Raw genomic sequence first — 19,959 nt, 5'->3', positions numbered from 1 at the left:
CGATTGGGTTGGGTCTGGAGTCACGTGGCCTACTGGCCTACTGGCAGTTTCTGCCAGGTTCACTCTACAACTCATAATCTTGTCCCTCGAGTCTGCCATCAGAGCAGCCTTTTTGAGACATCAACACCTTGTAGTCATCTTTTTTGACTTATGTAAAGCATATGACATGACCTGGCAACATCATATCCTTGCCACATTGTATAAGTGGGGTCTCTGGGGCCCACTCCCTATTTTTATTCAAAACTTCCTGTCGCAACGTACTTTCCAGCCCAAGTCGGTGCCTTCCATAGTTCCCCTCGTATTCAGGAGAATGGCGTTCCGCCGGGTTCCGTATTGAGTTTATCTCTGTTTTTAGTGGCCATTAACGGCCTAGCAGCAGCTGTAAGGCTGTCAGTCTCCCCTTCTCTGTATGCAGATGGCTTCTGCATTTTGTATTACTCCTCCATTACTGGTGTTGCTGAGCGGCACCCACAGGGAGCCATTCACAAGGCGCAGTCATGGGCTCTAGCCCCGCTTCCAGTTTTCAGACGCGAAATCGTGTGTCGTGCACTTCTTTCAGCCTCATACCATTCATCCAGAACCTGAACTTTATCTTAATGATGAACCACTCACTGTAGTGGAGACATATCTATTCTTAGGACTGGTTTTCAACGCCCGATTTTTGTTTGGTCCTCTCCCCCCCCCCCCCCCCCCCCCCCTACCCCCCCACCCCCCCACCCCACCCTTTTCAGCCAGCCAACCAACCAACCAACCAACCAACAAGAGCTTTCAGAAGTGTCACTCTGAGTCTCTTGTGGTTCAACTTGAATTTCTGGTTGAAGTAGTATCCAGGTTGTACAGCATGAAGCTGTTGACTATTGCTACCTTCAACAACCAGAAAATCATCTTACACCACCACTTTTTTATTTCGTGATGAAGCTGTAGGATGCACAATACTCGATGGATATATTCACTCCACCCAGGTTTTTATTATAGTCACAAATGACTTTCTTTTTAGGCATTGCTCCAAACAAAAGTGGTATGTGTTCAAGAAATGCATTTCCTCGCAGTTATATTGCTTGCTGACAGTTACTGAACACTTCAGCACAAGAGATACACCAGTGGGAGCCCTGATGCCATAGTTACAGTGAATGGAAGTTCATGTTGGATGATGCCTGACACGAGTCTATTGCGGTATTTACACAGTTGAGGCTGCCCCGCCTGTCAAGCTCTAAGGGTTAATATTCCGGTTCACTGATCTGTTGCAGACTGCAAGACCATTAAAATTTGGGTTGAAAATTTAAAGGCAACTGGCTCCATGATGATGAAACCACCTGGCCCAGTCAGCACAGCCATTACATCCATAAACATGGAGAGAGAGAGAGAGAGAGAGAGAGAGAGAGAGAGAGAGAGAGAGCGTGCTAGGGCACCTGTGATACAGAGCTCTAATGGTTAGTTCACTCATGTGCTGTGAGTTTAGGTTCTAAAAAATTAAGTGTGAATGATTCTGCACAAAGGTGGTTCGATGAGATGGTGCAGCTGCGCGCGCGCGCGCCCACACACACACACACACACACACACACACACACACACACACACACACACACACGGCTCATAAATCGGTGACTATCTTATGGGATCATTTTCCCTGCTAACTTACCTCCAGATATGGCAGTATTCTGTGGTCTCCTCGCTCCCCTGATCTTATCTTACACAACTTCTTTTTGTGGGGATATTTAAAGTTCCAAGTGTATGTTGGCAAATAACATGACCTTGAACATCTGAAGAAGACACGTTAGGGGATATCATTTATATTTCACATAACATAAAGTGTCTATTAAAATTCATAACTAAATTAAAACATTGATCTTGAATATTCGTGCATGCAGTTCTTGCCTGAGGAAGTCTGAAGTTCATTTACTGCTTTTGTACATTGGGTTTCAGTCCGCCTGCACAATTATGACGGCTCAGCAAGTGCAGAGAGCTGCTGAAGTTGTGTATTGCCAACTGGCACCATAGGAAAGTTGGACAGCTGCTGTTGACTTAGCCATCTGAGTACTTTCCTAAAATTGACTGATAAGTCAGACTGGAGATGAGCATTTTATCTGGTTTCTTCAGATATTGTCCATATATTTAAAGTTCCTCCAAGAGATTCAAAAAATGAACTTTAGGCACCATGTGTAAAATTTCAGGATGTATGTGTATTCATCCTGCCAGGTGTTTAGTTTCATTTATATCATCTCCAAATGCCATTATCATTTTATAGTGACATGTGTTCTTTAAATATGGTATCAAAAGTTCTACCGGTTTGGCCTATATACCGTTTTTGACAACTGCGTTTAATCTTACACACATCTGAGGTACTGAATTTACAACTTAATTTATTTGCATTGTGTTTCAGCTTTCATGTGAGTGTTTCACGTGTGCGGAAGTGTATTCTTAAACTGGTATTCCACAACTGTTCTGCTATTTTATCTGACAGTCTTCTTCTCTCTTTAATTTGCATGTAAATATATTACTGCATTTGATCTACATCTACATCATACTCTACAAGCTACCTAATGGTGTGTGGTGAAAGACAGTTCTGGTATCAGTAACTGATTGCCCATCCCTACCCTGTTCCACTTGCAAATGGTGCCTGAGAAGAATGATTATTGGTAAGGCTCTTTATTGATCATAACTTCTCAAATTTTTTCATTGTGGTCATTACGCAAGATGTTTACTCTCTCCCTCTCTCCCACTCATCAGTCCTATGTGGTACAGAACCACATTGATAAACAATACTTAAGAATTTGTCAGCAAGTGGCTTATAAGCCACTTTCTTCATGGATGAGTTACATTTCCGTTTGATTTTTCCTATGAAGTTCTCCGATATCTGCATTTTCTACTATTTGTTTTATGTGGTCATTTCACTAGAGGTTGCTGTGGGTGGTTACCCTTTGATATTTTATGGCAGATACTGTATCCAGCAGTTTCTCGTCACTGGTGTAGTTGTATAGTAGCAGATTTCTTTTCCTATGTATGTGTGATATGTTACATTTATTTACATTGAGGGTCAACTGCCAAAGCCTGCACCATTCATCAATTCTTTGCAGGTCATTCTTCAATTCAATATACTGTCTTCCAGCATTGCTACTTTGTTCTAGACAACTGCATAATATGTGAACAGTCTTAAAAAGCATCCAGTCATCAGACTAGATCATTTATATTCATTGTAAACAGTAATGGTCCTATCACACTTCCTTGGGGTACTCTGAACATGTTCCATTAATAGCAACATTTTCTGTTCTATCTGCAAGGCAGTCTTGAATGCAGTTGCAAATCTGGTCTGAAACTTGATAAGCTCATACTTTTTTTTCTAAATGGTAGTATGGGATGGTGTCAAATGCTTTCCTGAAGTCAAGGTACATGGCACAAACCTGAGTGCTGTTGTCTACAGCACTATGGACCTCCTGGAGGTACAGATAGACAAATTTAGGAAGATCTCTGTTTACAAAATCCATGTTTATTTTTAAAACATGGTGCATAATTGTAAGACAGATTTGTGTCAATGATAAAGGTGTGTAATTAGGTGCATCTGTCTTAAGTCCCTTCTTGAAAATGGGAATGATCTGCACTTTCTTCCAGTCAGTAGGTAGTCCTCATTGCTCCACTGATCTGTGATAAACTGTTCCTAGTAGGGGAACAAGTTCTTTCGCATAATACCTGTAGGATCTTATAGGTATCTTATGTGGTCCTGATGCCTTTCTGCTTCTAAGCATTCAAGTTGCTTTTCTATTCAGTGATTGGTTATCTTGATATCTACCATTTCGATGTTCATATACAGGGTGTATACGACCCGGGACAATCGGGAGATCCGGGAAAAACCCGGGAATTTTTACATCCGGGAGAAAACAGGGAAAAATCCGGGAATTTTTTAGAATTCTGGGAATTTTTCATTGTTCTAGTTTTCAGTTAAATTTTTGTAATTTTTTCTGGTAAGAATCGATACTCTAACAAAGGATATTACTGAATCCCGCTACTGCAGAATAATACTACAGTAATGAAACGTGAACGAGGAAGGAAAAAAAAACATAAATTGCAAGGGAAATGTGCCATATACAACACCAAAACATAGTGCTCATACAAGCGTTTGCCAACAGCAAAATGTATCAAAGGCTTTAGGAAGACTATGCAATGCTTCATAACAACAAATTGCCTCCGATGAGCGTGACGTCACAACTGTTTACATTAGATTCGTTTAGCAGTTACGAGCGGGCTCATGCGCATGCGCAGTTGAGTGGCGTATGAGTAGTACCTTCTCCCGTTTCTGGCTACAGAAACAAGATTGTTGGCTGTGTAAGCAGTCGCAGCAAGCAGCTAGATGCAACCGGGAAAAATTTTACTGCTGCGCCCAAGCTCCCAGATTCATGCATGCGCAGCGGGCCCTGATCTATGAGGGTGGGGGTTGGGGGTGGAGCGCCAAAATCATATTCTTGAAGAGAAAAAAATTGTTTCACAAAGCGCCTAGCATCCAACGCACGTTAGTCTATAGATTACTCATATTATTTTGATGCGCATCCCTGTTGGTTTTTGAACACACTCTGTAAGTTGATTTCTGAATGACTCGTAAGCCGCGTGGGGTAGCCGTGCGGTGTGAGGCGACTTGTCACGATTCGCGCGGCTCCCCCGTTGGAGGTTCGAATCCTCCCTAGGGCATGGGTGTATGTGTTGTCCTTAGCGTAAGTTAGTGTAAGGTAGATTAAGTAGTGTGTAAGCCTAGGGACCGATGACATCAGCAGTTTGGTCCCATGGGAAAAAAATCATAAGTTGTTTTTTTGAACACGTGCATAGTGTACGTGATGTCTCTGTCAGGGGAATCCTCGTCGCATCTAGAAATAAACTTTCCTGCAGGCAACAGGGGACCGGGCTATACAAGCTGAGCGGAGTAAAGCCGAACGAATGAACGTCGATCGGTGTCTGATTATGTTGTTTGGGTTTGCGAATGATCAGCGTTGTTATAATTATTAGGGAAATCCATAGATTCAGACTACCAGAGTGGAAATAAACGACTAATAGGAATAAAAGGTAAAAAAGATTACGTATTATCTTCTTGTTGTATCAAGGAAAATGAAATTTTGTCAGAAAATTTTTCTCCAGATTGCTACACTAGTTCTCTAGTTCTCTTCTGTAAGTAGTGCGGAAAATTGTTTGTATGAACATAACGCCGCCTAACCGGAGAATAATCAGGGATATCGTCTGTTCTCTCGATTGCAGGCAATCGATTGTCACGTGATTGATGCAACGTCGACCTCCATATGTTGTCCAATTTTAATCCTTCTTCTTTACGATTAAAATTGTATTGATGTTTGTGGATTTCAATTGCCTATCTATACATACGTGTATAATAATGCGACGTCCTCGCTAGCACGCTTGTCTCATCAAATTTTATTTCGTGATCTCCATCCTTAAAAACATGTTCCGCTACTGCTGATTTGTCGATATGTCCCAAGCGATAGTTTCTTTTGTGCTCCGTCAACCGTGTATTGATGCTTCTTTTTGTAGTTTCTATGTAAACCCTGCCACAACTACACGGAATTTTATATACCCCTGGAGTGGCTAGGGGGTGACGAGCATCTTTTGTTGACCTTAGGCATTCACTAATTTCTGGCAGGGTTAGTGAAGTTAACCGGCGAATAAGTTTTGACAAAGGCAGGGGTAGCTCCAGAATTAGTCGTGACAAGATTGTTTGTTAGAGCGAGGAAGGAGAAGAAACGGGGACATCACACAAATTAGGGAAGAATATGACGATTCCAAATTTATATAAAAATGTCGTACCGCTACTTTTTGATCTCATGCTCGAGAAAATGGAGCGCTTGACTGAAATGTGAAACTATTTTCTAACCTAAAGCTTTTTCCTTGTAGTGGGCCTAATAGGAATTTTATGTTGGTCTTCGTGAATTATATTCTGTCGTGTTATAAAAATGACCATTTGTGCCAAAACAGTCTCGTTTATTTGGTGTGTTTTACAATTTCTGCAGTGTTAGAAATGCCTATTTTGTTTTATCTAGCAGACAGCGACAAAATAGACGTAATCAGTATTGGGTACTATTTGTGTTAACAGCAGACAACGATATTTCGATTTTTCATGTAGGGAAACGTTTGACGAGCTTTGATGAGGTGATAGATTCTGTCACAGAAAGGAAAGCACTCCGTGTAAAGTTGTAGCAAGATTAGAGAGAAAATAATGCTAGGAGCTAAGGATTGAAGAAATGTGTACTGTATTTGCTTGTCTCTTGCGTTTACTGGTTTTATGTATTCTATATTTAATATTATGTCGCCCACAACAGAAAGTTATTAGCTAACAGGCAATAAAGAGTCCAAATTATCTATTGAGTTCTTGTCCTCCCAATTACAAATAATCCCATCCAGTATTAATTACGACTGGGAGCAGGAGAGGCACCACAGGACATTTTAATTTCCACTGTCCTGAATATAGTTTGATGGCATCCAGTACAAAATATACACGTTTCAATTCCAGGGAACGAAATACAGTGACGTGCGATAGAAGAATGCTGTGTGAAGAGGGGTGACACTGTACTCTGGCACACTTAAGACCAAATAACTTGCCTTACATTTCCTCGAACATATATGTTTTATGTATCAGACTCTTCAGAAAGATGTGCGCTACAAAATGAACATATTTTTGAAAATTTGATTTTTTAATTTTTTTTGACGTCGTATCTCAACTCTAGGGACGGGGGCGGGAGGGGGACTGGGTTGCGGGGGGGCACCACTATCTTAGTATTGTCCCGGTTCGGAAATATCATAGATCTGAGGCTGATGCGCAGAGCAGTCTGAGTTATGGTGGGGATGTTGGTAGTCTCCACGTGACCCGTGTTTACATTTAGTGAATTTGCTGTTTCCTCTTCGTTTACTGCTCTCATGTAAAATGAAAACAAAATGGATTTCTGTGGCCAGGACCTATCAAGTGAATTAAAATACATTCACATAATTACGGAAGGCTAATATACATTATTAGTTTCAGATTTTATTTCATTTACGCTTTTCTGACAGGCATGCATTAATCGCCTTGTAGAACAATGAAGTTATTTTTGTCGGTTTGCTAAAGAAATTTGGTTTTTATTAACCTTTTACGCTGAGGCAGTCAATGTGTTTGAAACAAAGTGTTTAGTTCCACACTATTGGCTAATTTCAACTGCTCACTGCATTTAAAGTGCACATATTCTTCTAGCACGTATGGCATTATGCCATAATAAATAATAAAAAATGAGTTAGTACAGTTCTGGTACTCCAAGAAAATTTACATCCCGAAACCCACACTGAAAAGCTTAATATCAGGTCGAGGCCTACTTCATTGGGAATTTGGACGTAGGAATATGCTCTTTAAGTATGCACTTTAAATGTGCCATTTTAGTATGGTTCACGAAATTCCGATGCTCTTGGAGTATCTTCTGATTTCTTCTTTTATAACATAACATAATGTAAGATCTTGTAATGTTTTACATGTACGAACATACGGGCTTCCTGCGACATAGCAGCTGCCAAAGCGCTGTGGCGCGTTATCTGGCGCTCTCTGACGACTACTGAAATGAACCTATTTCTAACAGGTTGCAGGAAAGTGTTGCGAATGGTGGTTTGAAGAGCGTTACTTTCAAAGTAAATTTCCTTTTATGCAAGTTGAACTATGTGCAAGAATGGACGATGAATTTCTTAAACCACAGAGCGTTTGATGACGAGCCATTTAGTAGAAGTATTTTGAGCCCAGAAGATTTGACATTCATGTCGTTATTATGAACAAATTGATGTAGTGCTACGGGAAGCTCTCTTCTCTGCGGTAGCTAATCTATTTGTGGATAACTTTGAGGACAAATTACTGGACTCGGCAAAAAAAATTTACTGGCACATTTGTGTGACATATCTTAAAGCGTAACACGCGCAAAAAATATCAACATTATATGTGAAAGCTTAGCTTCTCTTGCCGCTTATTAACCTTAGAGACCAATATTATATGTGAAAGCTTTTCTTTTCTTGCAGCAACGCTATGTATATTAATTTAAAACATTAACTTTTCTTGTTTGTGTATCCGCGCTACTTAAGTGATGTTGCTATTAGCTGTGTACATCACGTGTCCTATGCTCTGAATATCCGCTGTCATCGGTAGGCAGGATCACGTGACAAGAGCTATGACTGGCTTACAAAAGCGCATCGCAATCTCGATTACAGTGGTTCAGAAAGTAACATGCAGTGTTTAGTGGAATTCGAATTTATACTTTCGTAATACCTAAATATGCAGCGTTCATGTTGCTGCACATCAAAAATCTTTCCAAAAGGAGTTTGCTTCCCTACGTTTCGTTTTATAAAGTGCCAGGAAATTCTGCGACCATGTATAAAAACATAACCATTCAAAGGATTGATAAGTTTTACAGTTCCGAGGGAAAATATACTGTCACTTAATTTCACAGAAAAAGTGTCTTCATCTGGGAGAAAGTGTGTTTTTAACCGGGAAATCCGGGAATTTTTTTCCTTGTCCACGTATACACCCTGATATAGTGATTGAAATGAAGGACCGTGTTAAGATCATCTGTGATGAAACAGTTTCAGAAGACTGATTTCAATATTTCAGTCTTCTGTTATCTATTGTTTTGGTGCCAGTATGATCTGAGTGAGTGAGTAGATGATCTTGAACCACTTACTTACCTTACATAAGACCAAAAGCTCTTAGAGCTGACAAAATTTTACTTTCAAAGTCATTGAATGCTTCTCTCGTTGTTCTCAGTATGCTCCTTTTCGCTTTGTTGAGCTTTTATTTATCAGCTAGGTTTTGACTTCACTTGAATCTGAGATAAAGCTTGTTCTATTTACAGAACAGTTTCTAACATGGCAATTAAACCCCAGTGGGTCTTTGCCATCCCTTTAGGCTTTGCTTGGAACATACTTCTCCAAGACAAATTGAACAATGCTTTTGGAATTTTGTGTGTGTGTGTGTGTGTGTGTGTGTGTGTGTGTGTGTGTGTGTGTGTGTGTGTGTTCCACATCTTCATCCTCGTAACTGAATTTAATGTATGTAATTTAAATTTTACCAGCATTCTAAAGTGATTCTATTTAGTGAAGTTTTCCTTACATATTGTACAGGCCATGCACTGCATAGCATAGTCCTTTGACAGTAATTTCAGTGTGTTATATTTCTTCCTCTGGCTGTAATGTAATTCTGAAATTGTGCGCACAGGTGATTGCAGATGCATTGGGTGCCATTGCAAGAAATAATTCCATGCTACTTCCATCTGTTGGCTCAGTTTGCTTGTAATACATATACAACATCTAGTTCACAATATTTGAATCGCAAAGCAACGTGGTACTTTCACATGCATAGACGATGGCCAGAAGTTAGTCATGTTAAGTGATAGAAAAAATACTGGGGCCAAGTAAGAATGACCCTGAACCCTTGCTATATTGTCCAGAAGTCAACCAGTTCTAGGACATATGAGATGGATAATTTTTTTTTTCCTTTCTCTTGTGGCAAATTTCTAAATATTGAGGAATTGTGAAATATAGGTGTGGCATAAGTGTACTTCCGAAAAACATGCAATAAGAAGAGAACCTAATTATCTGCATGTGTTTTTCAGTATGCTTACAGATAACAATGTTGCTTTGTTCCAGTCTACAGGTGGGAGCACTGGTGAGGATGAAGACGAAATTCAGTCAGTTACAGCGGAGACACGCAGGAATACACAACATAATGAACATGTTGATCGTGAACCTGCAGAGGTAAGATATCTGGGTAAATAGAAGTAGTTAAATTTTGAACATGAATTACTGAATTACTGTGCACTTGTAGAACTTTTTGTTGGTTACATGGTTTAAATCGTCCTCTTTTTCTTGATTATGATGCTAAGCAGATAGTATATGAGAAGCCTTCTGTTGTATTTTATCTGTCGCTGGCTTTGCACGTTGAGGGATCATTTGAGCAATGCAAATTATTGGTAGGAAATTTCTTCTTTTATTTGTTGGATGTTGTGTTTAATATAGAAAATGTTAGAAATATGTATTGTGATCATGAAAATAATTGAAACATGGGTGTTTCCAAACATAGCACTTTTGTAAGATGTTAGGCGTAGAGAAAACAGCACACTGCTTTGCCTCTTGAGTGCCAACAGATCACTGGGGACAATCATGTGGACGAAGTTTTTCAAAATCATGTAATATAATCTGTGTATGGTGAGCAGTCATGTCAAAGGCAGTGATGGCTTATACTGAACTTTGAGAGGCCACACTAAAGAAGTATAGCAGTGGGGATGAACCACAGTTGTCAAAAAAAAAAAAAAAAAAAATCGTGGAGATACACTGGCAAAAGTGATGTTAAAAATCCACATCTCTGCAACGACAGTACAATGTGAGCTCCTGCAACTGGACTTGTGATCACTAGAAAGAATGTTGTATAGTGACATAAATTGTTCCCAGACAATGCAAAACACACCAGTGTGAGTTGATTAGTGCGATTATCGGAATCCTTCTTTACTTGATCTACAGCAGCATATAACATTTATGTATGACTGATACCAGGCCAAGCTTATGTATTAAATTGCATATAATTAAACATAGAGGTAGCTTTTTTTGTTCATTTGGTTAAGTAATTTTATCACAATCTGTCTTTAAAGGCATTAAGATTAAATAATGTATCACAGTAAAGAAAATCTAGAAATTGCATTAGACGAAGTTCTTCCTACAATATAGGAATACCAACTTTTGACAGTGTGTAAAGTCACACTTCTATCTCAATGTAGATACAGTACAGTGAACATGATTTGGCTCAAAATATTGAACAGCATCTGCGGTCATAGCAGATAATACGGCACCCATTTCTTGCTCCCTGTTGTGTACGAATTTGTACGCAGTGGTAAGGAGAGGTGGGCTACAGAGTGTGGCAAACGTTGGTGTACAAAAGCTGGACAGAAGCAGAAATTGTTTGTCAATAAGTCAACACAGTAAACAGAAGGAATATTTAACTTGTATTTCTACAAGCATACGAAGACATATTACAAATAATGTAGCACGAAATGGAGGGCAGTTCATTCAATAGCACTAAGGATGAGGTTCCCGTATGAAGTCATAAACAGCTGTGTTGGAGCTGCGACAAGGCAGCGTCTGCATAGCGTCACACAGTAGAGAGGCTCAAAAGTGCGAGTGGACTGTGTGGCTGCCACCGGCCATCCTACATCCTGGTGGCAGAAGGAGCTCGTAGTCCAGAGCCGCTGGAGGTGTGGCTCAGCGGATGCGCACCATAGGTCCACCAAATCCCACATTACTGCCATTGGTGTATGACAGAAACTGGCAATTATGTTGTGATGCCTGTGGGGGTGGTACTGATATGTAATAACACACTCCCATCCTACCTGATAATGTAATTGCAGTTCTGTACAGAAAAGTCCTGTGTTGATATGTCACCAATCTCAAGAATCAATGCCCTCTAAATTCACATCTCAGAAGTGGTCCAGCATTGTGCAGTATGCTACATTCAGATGTTCAGATCTTAATGTCACAGTCAGATCATTACAAGTTAGGCTTGATGGTGTAATGAGATTCAGGCTGCAAGTGTTAAGACATGGGTAAGATCAGATATGTGTAAAGCGCAGAAGCTTTTTTCAAATTTTAGTGCTGCCTCACCGTTGGCAGTTGGTGTGATAGAGAATCAGTCTCCATGTGGGGTATGGATGTTTTTGTTTATGATTAATGACATCCACAGATCAATGAGTCAGTATATTAAGATTAGTTTTGTTGATAGACTTTATATTCAGAACTATGACTGACTTAGTTCAGTGCTAGCTGAATAATACACTGTGATCAAAAATATCCAGACACCTGGCTGAAAATAACTTTCGTGGCGCCCTCCATTGGTAATGTTGGAATTCAATACGGCCCACTCTTAGCCTTGATGCTATTTTCACTCTTGCAGGCATACTTTCAATCAGGTGCTGGGCGGTTTCTTGGGGAATGGCAGTCAATTCTTCATGGAGTTCTGCATTGAGCAGGGGTATCAGTGTCAATCAGTGAGGCCTGGCATGAAGCTGGCGTTCCAAAACATTCCAAAGGTGTTCTGTAGGATTCAGATCAGGACTCTGTGCAGGCCAGTGTGTTACAGGGATGTAATAGTCGTGCAACCGCTCCACCACAGGCTGTGCATTATGAACAGGTGCTCGATTGTGTTGAAAGATGCAATTGCCATCCCCAAATTGCTGTGAGAAGCAAGAAGGTGCTTAAAACATCAATGTAGGCCTGTGCTGTGATAGTGCCACACAAAACAACAAAGGGTGCAAGACCCCTCCATGAAAAACATGACGACACCATAACCCCAGTGCCTCCGAACTTTACCGTTGGTACTACTCACACTGGCAGATGATGTTCACCGGGCATTCGCCATACCCACACCGCGCCCTCGGATTGCCACATTGAGCACCATGATTCATCACTACACACAATGTTTTTCCACTGTTCAATCATCCAATGTTTACGCTCCTTACACCAGGCGAGGCATCGTTCGGTATTTACTGGCGCGATGCGTGGTTATGAGCAGCCGCTCGACCATGAAATCAAAAGTTTTCTCACCTCCTGCCTAACTGTCATAGCACTAGCAGTGGATTGTGATGGTCTGGATAGATGTCTGCCTATTACACATTACAACCCTCTTAAACTGTCGGCAGTGTCTTGTCAGTCAACAGACGAAGTCGGCCTATAAGCTTTTGTGCTGTACGTGTCCCTTCGCGTTTCAAATTCACTATCACATCGTAAACAGTGCATTTAGGAGTGTGGAAATCTCGCATACAGATGTATGACACAAGTGACCCCCAATCACCTGATGACGTTAAGAAGTCCGTGAGATCTGCGGAGCACCACATTCTGCTCTCTCACGATGTCTAATGACTACTGAGGTTGCTGATATGGAGTACCTGGCAGTAGGTGCCAATCATAGTGTATGTATATACACACACACACACACACACACACACACACACACACACACACACACACACACACAGAGAGAGAGAGAGAGAGAGAGAGAGAGAGAGAGAGAGAGAGAGAGAGAGAGAGAGAGAGAGGGGGGGGGGGGGGGGAGGGAGGGAGGGAGGGGGGGGAGGGAGGGAGGGAGGGAGGGAGGGAGAGAGAGAGAGAGAGAGAGAGAGAGAGAGAGAGAGAGAGAGAGAGTTAATTTTGGAAGCTGTTCAAAAATTTGAAGAAAAACAAATTAAGTAATTGCTTACTCAGTAGGTTCATCAAATAATTCAAAAAGTGAGGAGACACAGGAAATGTGTAAATATCATGCCAAGGGCTGCCACATGTGCTTACACTGTATTTTCAGAAGCTTCCAAAGTTGATGGTTTATAAGAAATATGCCCATCAGTGTTCAAGAAATGGACAGCTGAATTTGAAATGGCCATACATCTCTTGAAGATGATCCATATGAATAACATACCAAAGCTGCTATCATGAAAAGTTGAGAAATTAAACAACTTGGTATTTGAAAATCTAAGATTAAAGGTCTATGAAATAGCGTACATAATAGGTATATCAGGTGGAATAGTGTGGTACAGGCCACATGAAAAATTAGCCCTGAGTAAGCTTTGTGCAAGACAGGTGCTTCATTTGCTAAATGAAAATATGAAAAAAGATATTTGGCCCATTTTAAAAAGAACTGGACAGTTTATGCATAAATTTATTACTGCTGGCAAGCCACGGATTCACATTCTCATGTAAGAAATGCATGAATAAGGTGAAACTTACTGACAGAGTAAAACAGTGGGCTATTAAATGTTACTAATGAGACCAGGGTGCAGATTCAAATTTGTCGAGTACACAGTTTTCATCTTACAACAGTGATCACACTGCTGCAAAGTAAAATATTTAGTCAAGAATAGAAAATGTGCATAATTTTTGAACACTGTAAATGTTCCCTCACAAAGATCCATGTTTATGCTGTTTTACTGGATAGTGTCTGAGAGCATCTTGTAAATTTCGTGACAAAAAAGCAAGTTGAAAAATATGACGACACCATTGCAATGAAAAGGGCGAAGAGAGTGAATGTGGAGAACTTGCTGGCTGGTAATATAAGGTTCCTCTGATAAACTTGAAGTTTTACTTCAATATACATCTTGTCCAAGTTTTTATATGTGATTGTTATCCTGTGCCCTATAGCTTTGTAACACGGGGTAGACAACTCCTTGACCTATATGTTCTACAAGTAATATTAATTGTGCCTAGTGCATGTTATCAGTATTAAATCAAACTGATTTACCAGTTTAAAAATATTGTGTGCCATTATTGATCAAAGTTCAATAGACATTTGATTAAATGACTACTGTTATTCTAGGATCGTGTCACTCACAAACCATTCCAACAGAGGAGGAATAAAAGGTAAGGAGTATGTTCCCTATTCATAGTGCTAACAATTATACCGTATTGCCAAGTATATCACTACCTAATTGGAATTTTTATGAAGCCTTGTTTTCCCATTGTTGTTTGTAAAATACTTCTCTTGGATAATAAATGTGTTACACTAAAATACTTTTAATAAAGCTAAGATAAAAATGTTTTCAGTTTTTGCAGCAGTGTGCTTAGCCAGTACTTTGCTCAGACATAAATCCCTGTTATGCAAAATGCTGACATTTTGATACTGGCTCTGAATGCTTCCTCAACTGTCGATCTGTCTGTCTCGTACAAATCAAATTTCCATTTATATCTATGGGAAAATCCTTCACTGTTATTGTGTTTGCTTAAAAAGGAGTAGTAAAATTTTTAGTGGCTAAAATGGCTTTCTACTCAACTAAGTTTTGCCCTTTCTGCCTCTGGGTTGAGGGAAGTGTCATAAGTAGTCAGGTAACAAAATAAGTTACATTGAGTGAGAATGCTTGCCATAACAATCAGAACAGAATGGCATGGTACAGATTTCCTCATCTTAATTTAGTCAGCATGGCCATCATTCCAAAATTTTAATATCCCTTGAATTGGGATACCAAAATTTAGCAAGGTAGGTCACTATCACCTCATGTCATGGTGTTATCTGCTTTAGGTGGATTGAGGGGATGTTGAGATTTTTTTTAAATTTGTTCTGGCCCTTCCAACCAATGTGCAGCCTCTCACAGTTTGCATCAAAATTAATTCTTAGGTATCATTGGTGATCACGTACTCATCCTTTACAAAGTGAGGTTTATCTATACTTTGTTCCAAAAGTTGCTCATTTGTAATGGGATGCTGAATATTAAGGATAAAAGTAAGAATGGCTTTATGTGGTATGTTTGCCGGAGGGCCTCATACGATAGGTGGAGGCGGAGCTCCCTCTCGCTGTCAAAGGGGCAAGGCACAGTCATCTGCAGGATGTGACTCGTTGGCAACAGTGACACCTGTCGCTCAGGTTCTGAGGGTATCCACAGCTCATAGGGGCAGCTGGCAGAAGTGGTGATGGCTGCTAGCCTCGCATGCAGTTATTGTATTGGAATTTATCAGGGTGTTTTGGTTTGGAGCCGAACAGAGTACCTCAACCAGAAGCTGTATCAGTTCTGTGATGTCTTGGCTTCAGATTTCTATACCTGTGTCATGGAGGGAAGAATTGTAGGATTCCACTTGATAGATTAGGGCTGCACTACACATAGGAAAGAGCTACCCTGGTAGCAGAGCACTTTGGGAGTTTTTTAAGCTAGGCAATTGTTTGAGGTCATTGATGAATGCTTACCAGTTCATATGCAATAAGAGAAATCGGTCACATGCATTGTAATGGCACTTAAGCTGTCAAAATTTTGACAGTAAGTTGCTGAAACATTCATAACAAAGTTCCTGAATTTACTGCGCTCCAAGAAAGTTCTCACGCTCAAATTATTCTTGAAATTGAGGACTCGGTGAAACCCGAAGTAGAAAGATCCAAAATATTTGAGACATGGAACATGTATTGGAAAGGCAGGTTAGGCACCATAGGAGGGGATTGTTCATTAGTCGACAAAAATATTGTCTCTGTTGAGGTTGAAAAAGTGTCTGTGAAGTTATCTATATGTGAGTAACCAGCCTAGGTGAATTAAAGTTAACAAGTTAATCATCAGATATTTTTACTGGCCACCTGATTCTGCCTTAACAGTTGTAGAATCATTCCAAGAAAGTCTATGCTAAGTAGCGTGGAAATACCACAAACATGCAGTATCAGTTGGAAGTGACTTTAATGTATTGAGCATAGACTGGGATATCTGTGGGTTCATTGCAAGTGGTGTGGTTAACCAGTCTACTGAAGTAGTTCTGAACAATTTTCTGAAAACTGTCTTCAGATAAGCAGTTGTTAGCATTTTACTCAATGAATGGTCATCATTTAGCTCCAATATGATGTAGAGGAATTACGGGCAAAGCTTAAACATGATTTTGAATCGTGATCTGGAGATGTATGTGCCAAGTAAGTGGATTAAGTACAGAAAAGATCCACCGTGATTTAATAACAAAATATGTTAAATGATGATAAAGTAGAGATCGTTGCACTCTCATATCAAAAAAGAATAGCAAATGTAGACAGACAAAAGTTAGTAGAAATTCGTGTGTCTAAAAAGATTGACAAGTGAGGCATACAACTTCCGCAGGTTACCTTTGAGGGATCTTGCCGATACCCTATAAAATTTTGGTCCCACATAAAAAAAAACGAAGCAGGTCGAAAGCTTCCATCCAGCCACTCCTAACCAGTCTGGTATGGCAATGGAGGACAGCAAAAGGCAAGCTGATATTTCAAATTTAATCTTTAAACATACCACACAGCGAGGTGGCGCAGTGGTTAGCACACTGGACTCGCAATCAGGAGGATGACTGTTCAAACCCACATCTGGCCATCCTGCTTTAGGTCTTCCGTGATTCCCTAAATCGCTTCAGGCAAATGCCAAAATAGTTCCTTTGAAAGGGCACGTCTGACTTTCTTCCCCAGCCTTCCATAATCCAATGGGATTGATGACCTCGCTGTTTGGTCCCCTCCAAATCGACCAACCAACCAGGCATACCGTCATTTGACTGTCACGCAGACTGCATTATGGAGGACATAGAAATAGATATCCTTGGCCTTGAGGAGCAACAGAAAGAGTAAATAAACAAATAGGTCACAAGGTGTGGATGGTTACCTAACTTGGTTTTACAGATAATACTGTACGGTACTGACCCTTTACTTAGCTTGCATTTATCGTGAATCTCTTGCCCATCACAAATTCCCAAGTGGTTGGAAAAAGTGCAGGTGACTCCTGTATGTGAGAATGGTAGAAGAGAGGACCCACAAAATTAAGGACCAATATCCTTAACATTGGTATTCTGTTGAATTCTTGAACATATTCAAAGTTTAATGTAATAAATTTTCATGAGATGTAAAAGATTCTGTCCACAAATCTGCACGGATTTAAAAAGCATTGCTCTTGCGAAACTCAGCTTGCCCTTTCCTTGCACAATAACCTGCGAACCATGTATGAGGGGCAACAGGCTAGAATCCATATTCCTAGCTTTCTGGGAAGCATTTGACATGGTGCCCCTCTGCAGATTGTTAATGAAGGCTCAAGAATATGGAATAGATACTCAGATAAGTGAGTGGCTCAGACTTCTTAAGAAATAGAAACTAGTACATTTTCCTAACCAGTAAGTGTTCATCAGAGACAAGGATATTGTCAGGAATGTTAGAGAGAAGTAAGACAGGAATACTTTCTTTCTCTGCGTGAACAGTCTGATGGGCGGGTTGAGCAACAATCTGCAAATATTTGCTAGCGACACTTGAGTATTTGAGAAAGTGTGGTTCTTGAGTGACTAAAATGATTTAGGTTGAGTTGGACTGAATTTTTAAGTTTTTTGGGAGAATTTTGGAATCTTAAGGTCCTTCACAAAGGAGACCCCATATTGAACACTTGAATGATCCATTCTTTAGTACTGCTCAAGTATTTGGAATACCCACCAGGATGGATTAAAGGAAGATATTGAAGCAATTCAGAGGCGTACCACTGGATTTGTTACTGGTAAGTTTAGTCAACACTCGAGGGTTGCAGAAATGTTTTGTGAACTGAAATGTGAGTTCCTGGAGGAAAGATTATCTTCTTTTTGCCAAACATTACTGAGAAAATTTAGAGGACAGGCATTTGCAACTGACTTCAGAATGAGTCTATTGCCACCAGCATACATTTTACGTAAGGACCATGAAGACAAGATATGAGAAATTACGGCTTCTTTCGAGGCGTATAGAGTCTTTTTTGCAATACTCCATATGCGAGTGGAATAGGAAAGGAGATTATTTGTAGTGGTACATGGTACCTTTCAGCATACACCATACAATTACTTGCTTAGTATGTATGTAGATGTAGGTAAAAGTCCATTTTTTGAAACTTGAAAGTTACAGTAAATTGAGTGTAAAAGTTATAGTCCAGTTCTTACGAAGTTTTAAATATCCTGAGCCGGCCGGTGTGGCCAAGCGGTTCTAGGCGGTTCAGTTTGGAACTGCGCGACGACTACGGTTGCAGGTTCGAATCCTGCCTTGGGCATGGATGTGTGTGATGTCCTTAGGTTAGTTAGGTCTAAGTAGTTCTAAGTTCTGGGGCTGATGACCTCAGATGTTAAGTCCCATAATGCTTAGAGCCATTTGAACCATTTTTTAAATGTTCTGTAGATTTGCAATGAAGTCAGGACATTTGTGTTAAACCTCTATAAAAAAAAAGTACAATGTTGGATAATTACTCACTGAACGGAGTTTGTATTCCACAGCTGGCAGTAATGTTGAAAACACCAGTTTACAGGTGCATTTATTCCGTGATAAATTTTTTTTCCCTAAAGCTGTAATACTAAAATATACAGGATATATTGAGTTACTGATACAACTCAGCATTTTGCCCGCCTGTTTTTATTGCAACTTTTCTGGTTAAATTTAAAACTTCTTTTATTACTCTCTGCTTATGCAAGTGTACTTAATGTTAAATGTTAGTTGCTTTACAATAAGTAAGAAATAATTAAAGACAAAGTCTGCTGTTAATTATACTTAACAGTAAAATGAAACTTTGTTTAAAAATTCATACTTGATTTAGTGCCTGTTGTAGTGTGTGTGTTATAGTGTCCTCCTTGACTTACTTACAAACCCCAAATCATTGAGATATGCTTATATTCAGAGGAAAAATGCCATATTTCAAATTCTGAGTCTTCTAGAATGTTAAGACGTAGGCATACAGGTAGCATAATTGGTAGAAGTGATTTATGTTCATAAAACCTACGGCATTTAGTATGCACAAATATATCTACAAAATTATAAATCAGGAAGTAGATCAAAAAAAAAAAAAAATAAAGGCAAGTAACAACAGAAAAAGTGATATGAAAAATATTCAAAAGAGAGATTTTGTGTCCAAAAGAAGAGGGAGAAAACACCCATTAAAGGACAGGATAAATAAAACTGTGGAAGATAGCTTAGAAGAAAAGGGGAATAAGTTACTGATAATGCAGATTATGCGAGTCACAAAAGCTGTTGTCCAGACTCCAAAAGCACTGTTTTTGTGAGTAGAAATCCAGAAGTGTATTGTAACAGTCACCCAGCCTCAGCTACTTGCTGGGATGCAAGGCTTTGTCAGTTTCTTATTAAGACATAACTTAGTAACAATGTTGAGTTATGCCAAGTCCTAATAATGAGGAATACTCTCATCGTGTGTTGTCATTCAGGTTTGTTTGTAACAGTTCAAATACATGTAATTAAGTTTTACTTTCCTTTTTTGTTGTTATTACCACAACACACTATCGTTTGCCAGTTAATCTGAAAATGCAATGAGAAATCAGGAGTCTAGAAATAATACTTTGGCAGCACAATTTAGAAGTAACTCTTTATCAGCCTTCCGTGTCCATATTTAATTTATTTGTAAACCATCTCTCTGGTCATTTGAGTAGCATTTTTGTCATTTAACTGCCCGATTTTTACAATCCTTTACAACACACAGAAAAGGCAGAAGTAATTTTGGTATGGAT

The 19,959-nt window shown here is 39.7% G+C and overlaps 1 protein-coding gene across 3 annotated transcripts in view; it reads left to right on the top strand.

Moving 5' to 3' along the window:
- Window positions 1–19,959, top strand: part of LOC124555681 (PRKC apoptosis WT1 regulator protein-like) — a 58,158-nt gene that overhangs the window by 32,861 nt on the left and 5,338 nt on the right. For all 3 annotated transcript variants that reach the window (XM_047129681.1, XM_047129682.1, XM_047129680.1), the window contains exons 5-6: window positions 9,640–9,747; window positions 14,342–14,385. In XM_047129681.1, the coding sequence (XP_046985637.1) occupies window positions 9,640–9,747; window positions 14,342–14,385 (152 nt within the window). The remainder of the gene's footprint in view (window positions 1–9,639; window positions 9,748–14,341; window positions 14,386–19,959) is intronic.

Source organism: Schistocerca americana, chromosome X, assembly GCF_021461395.2.
Source record: "Schistocerca americana isolate TAMUIC-IGC-003095 chromosome X, iqSchAmer2.1, whole genome shotgun sequence".
Taxonomy (NCBI): domain Eukaryota; kingdom Metazoa; phylum Arthropoda; class Insecta; order Orthoptera; family Acrididae; genus Schistocerca; species Schistocerca americana.
The sequence above is the reverse complement of the archived record's forward strand: the minus strand, read 5'-3'. Positions and strand labels throughout refer to the sequence as shown.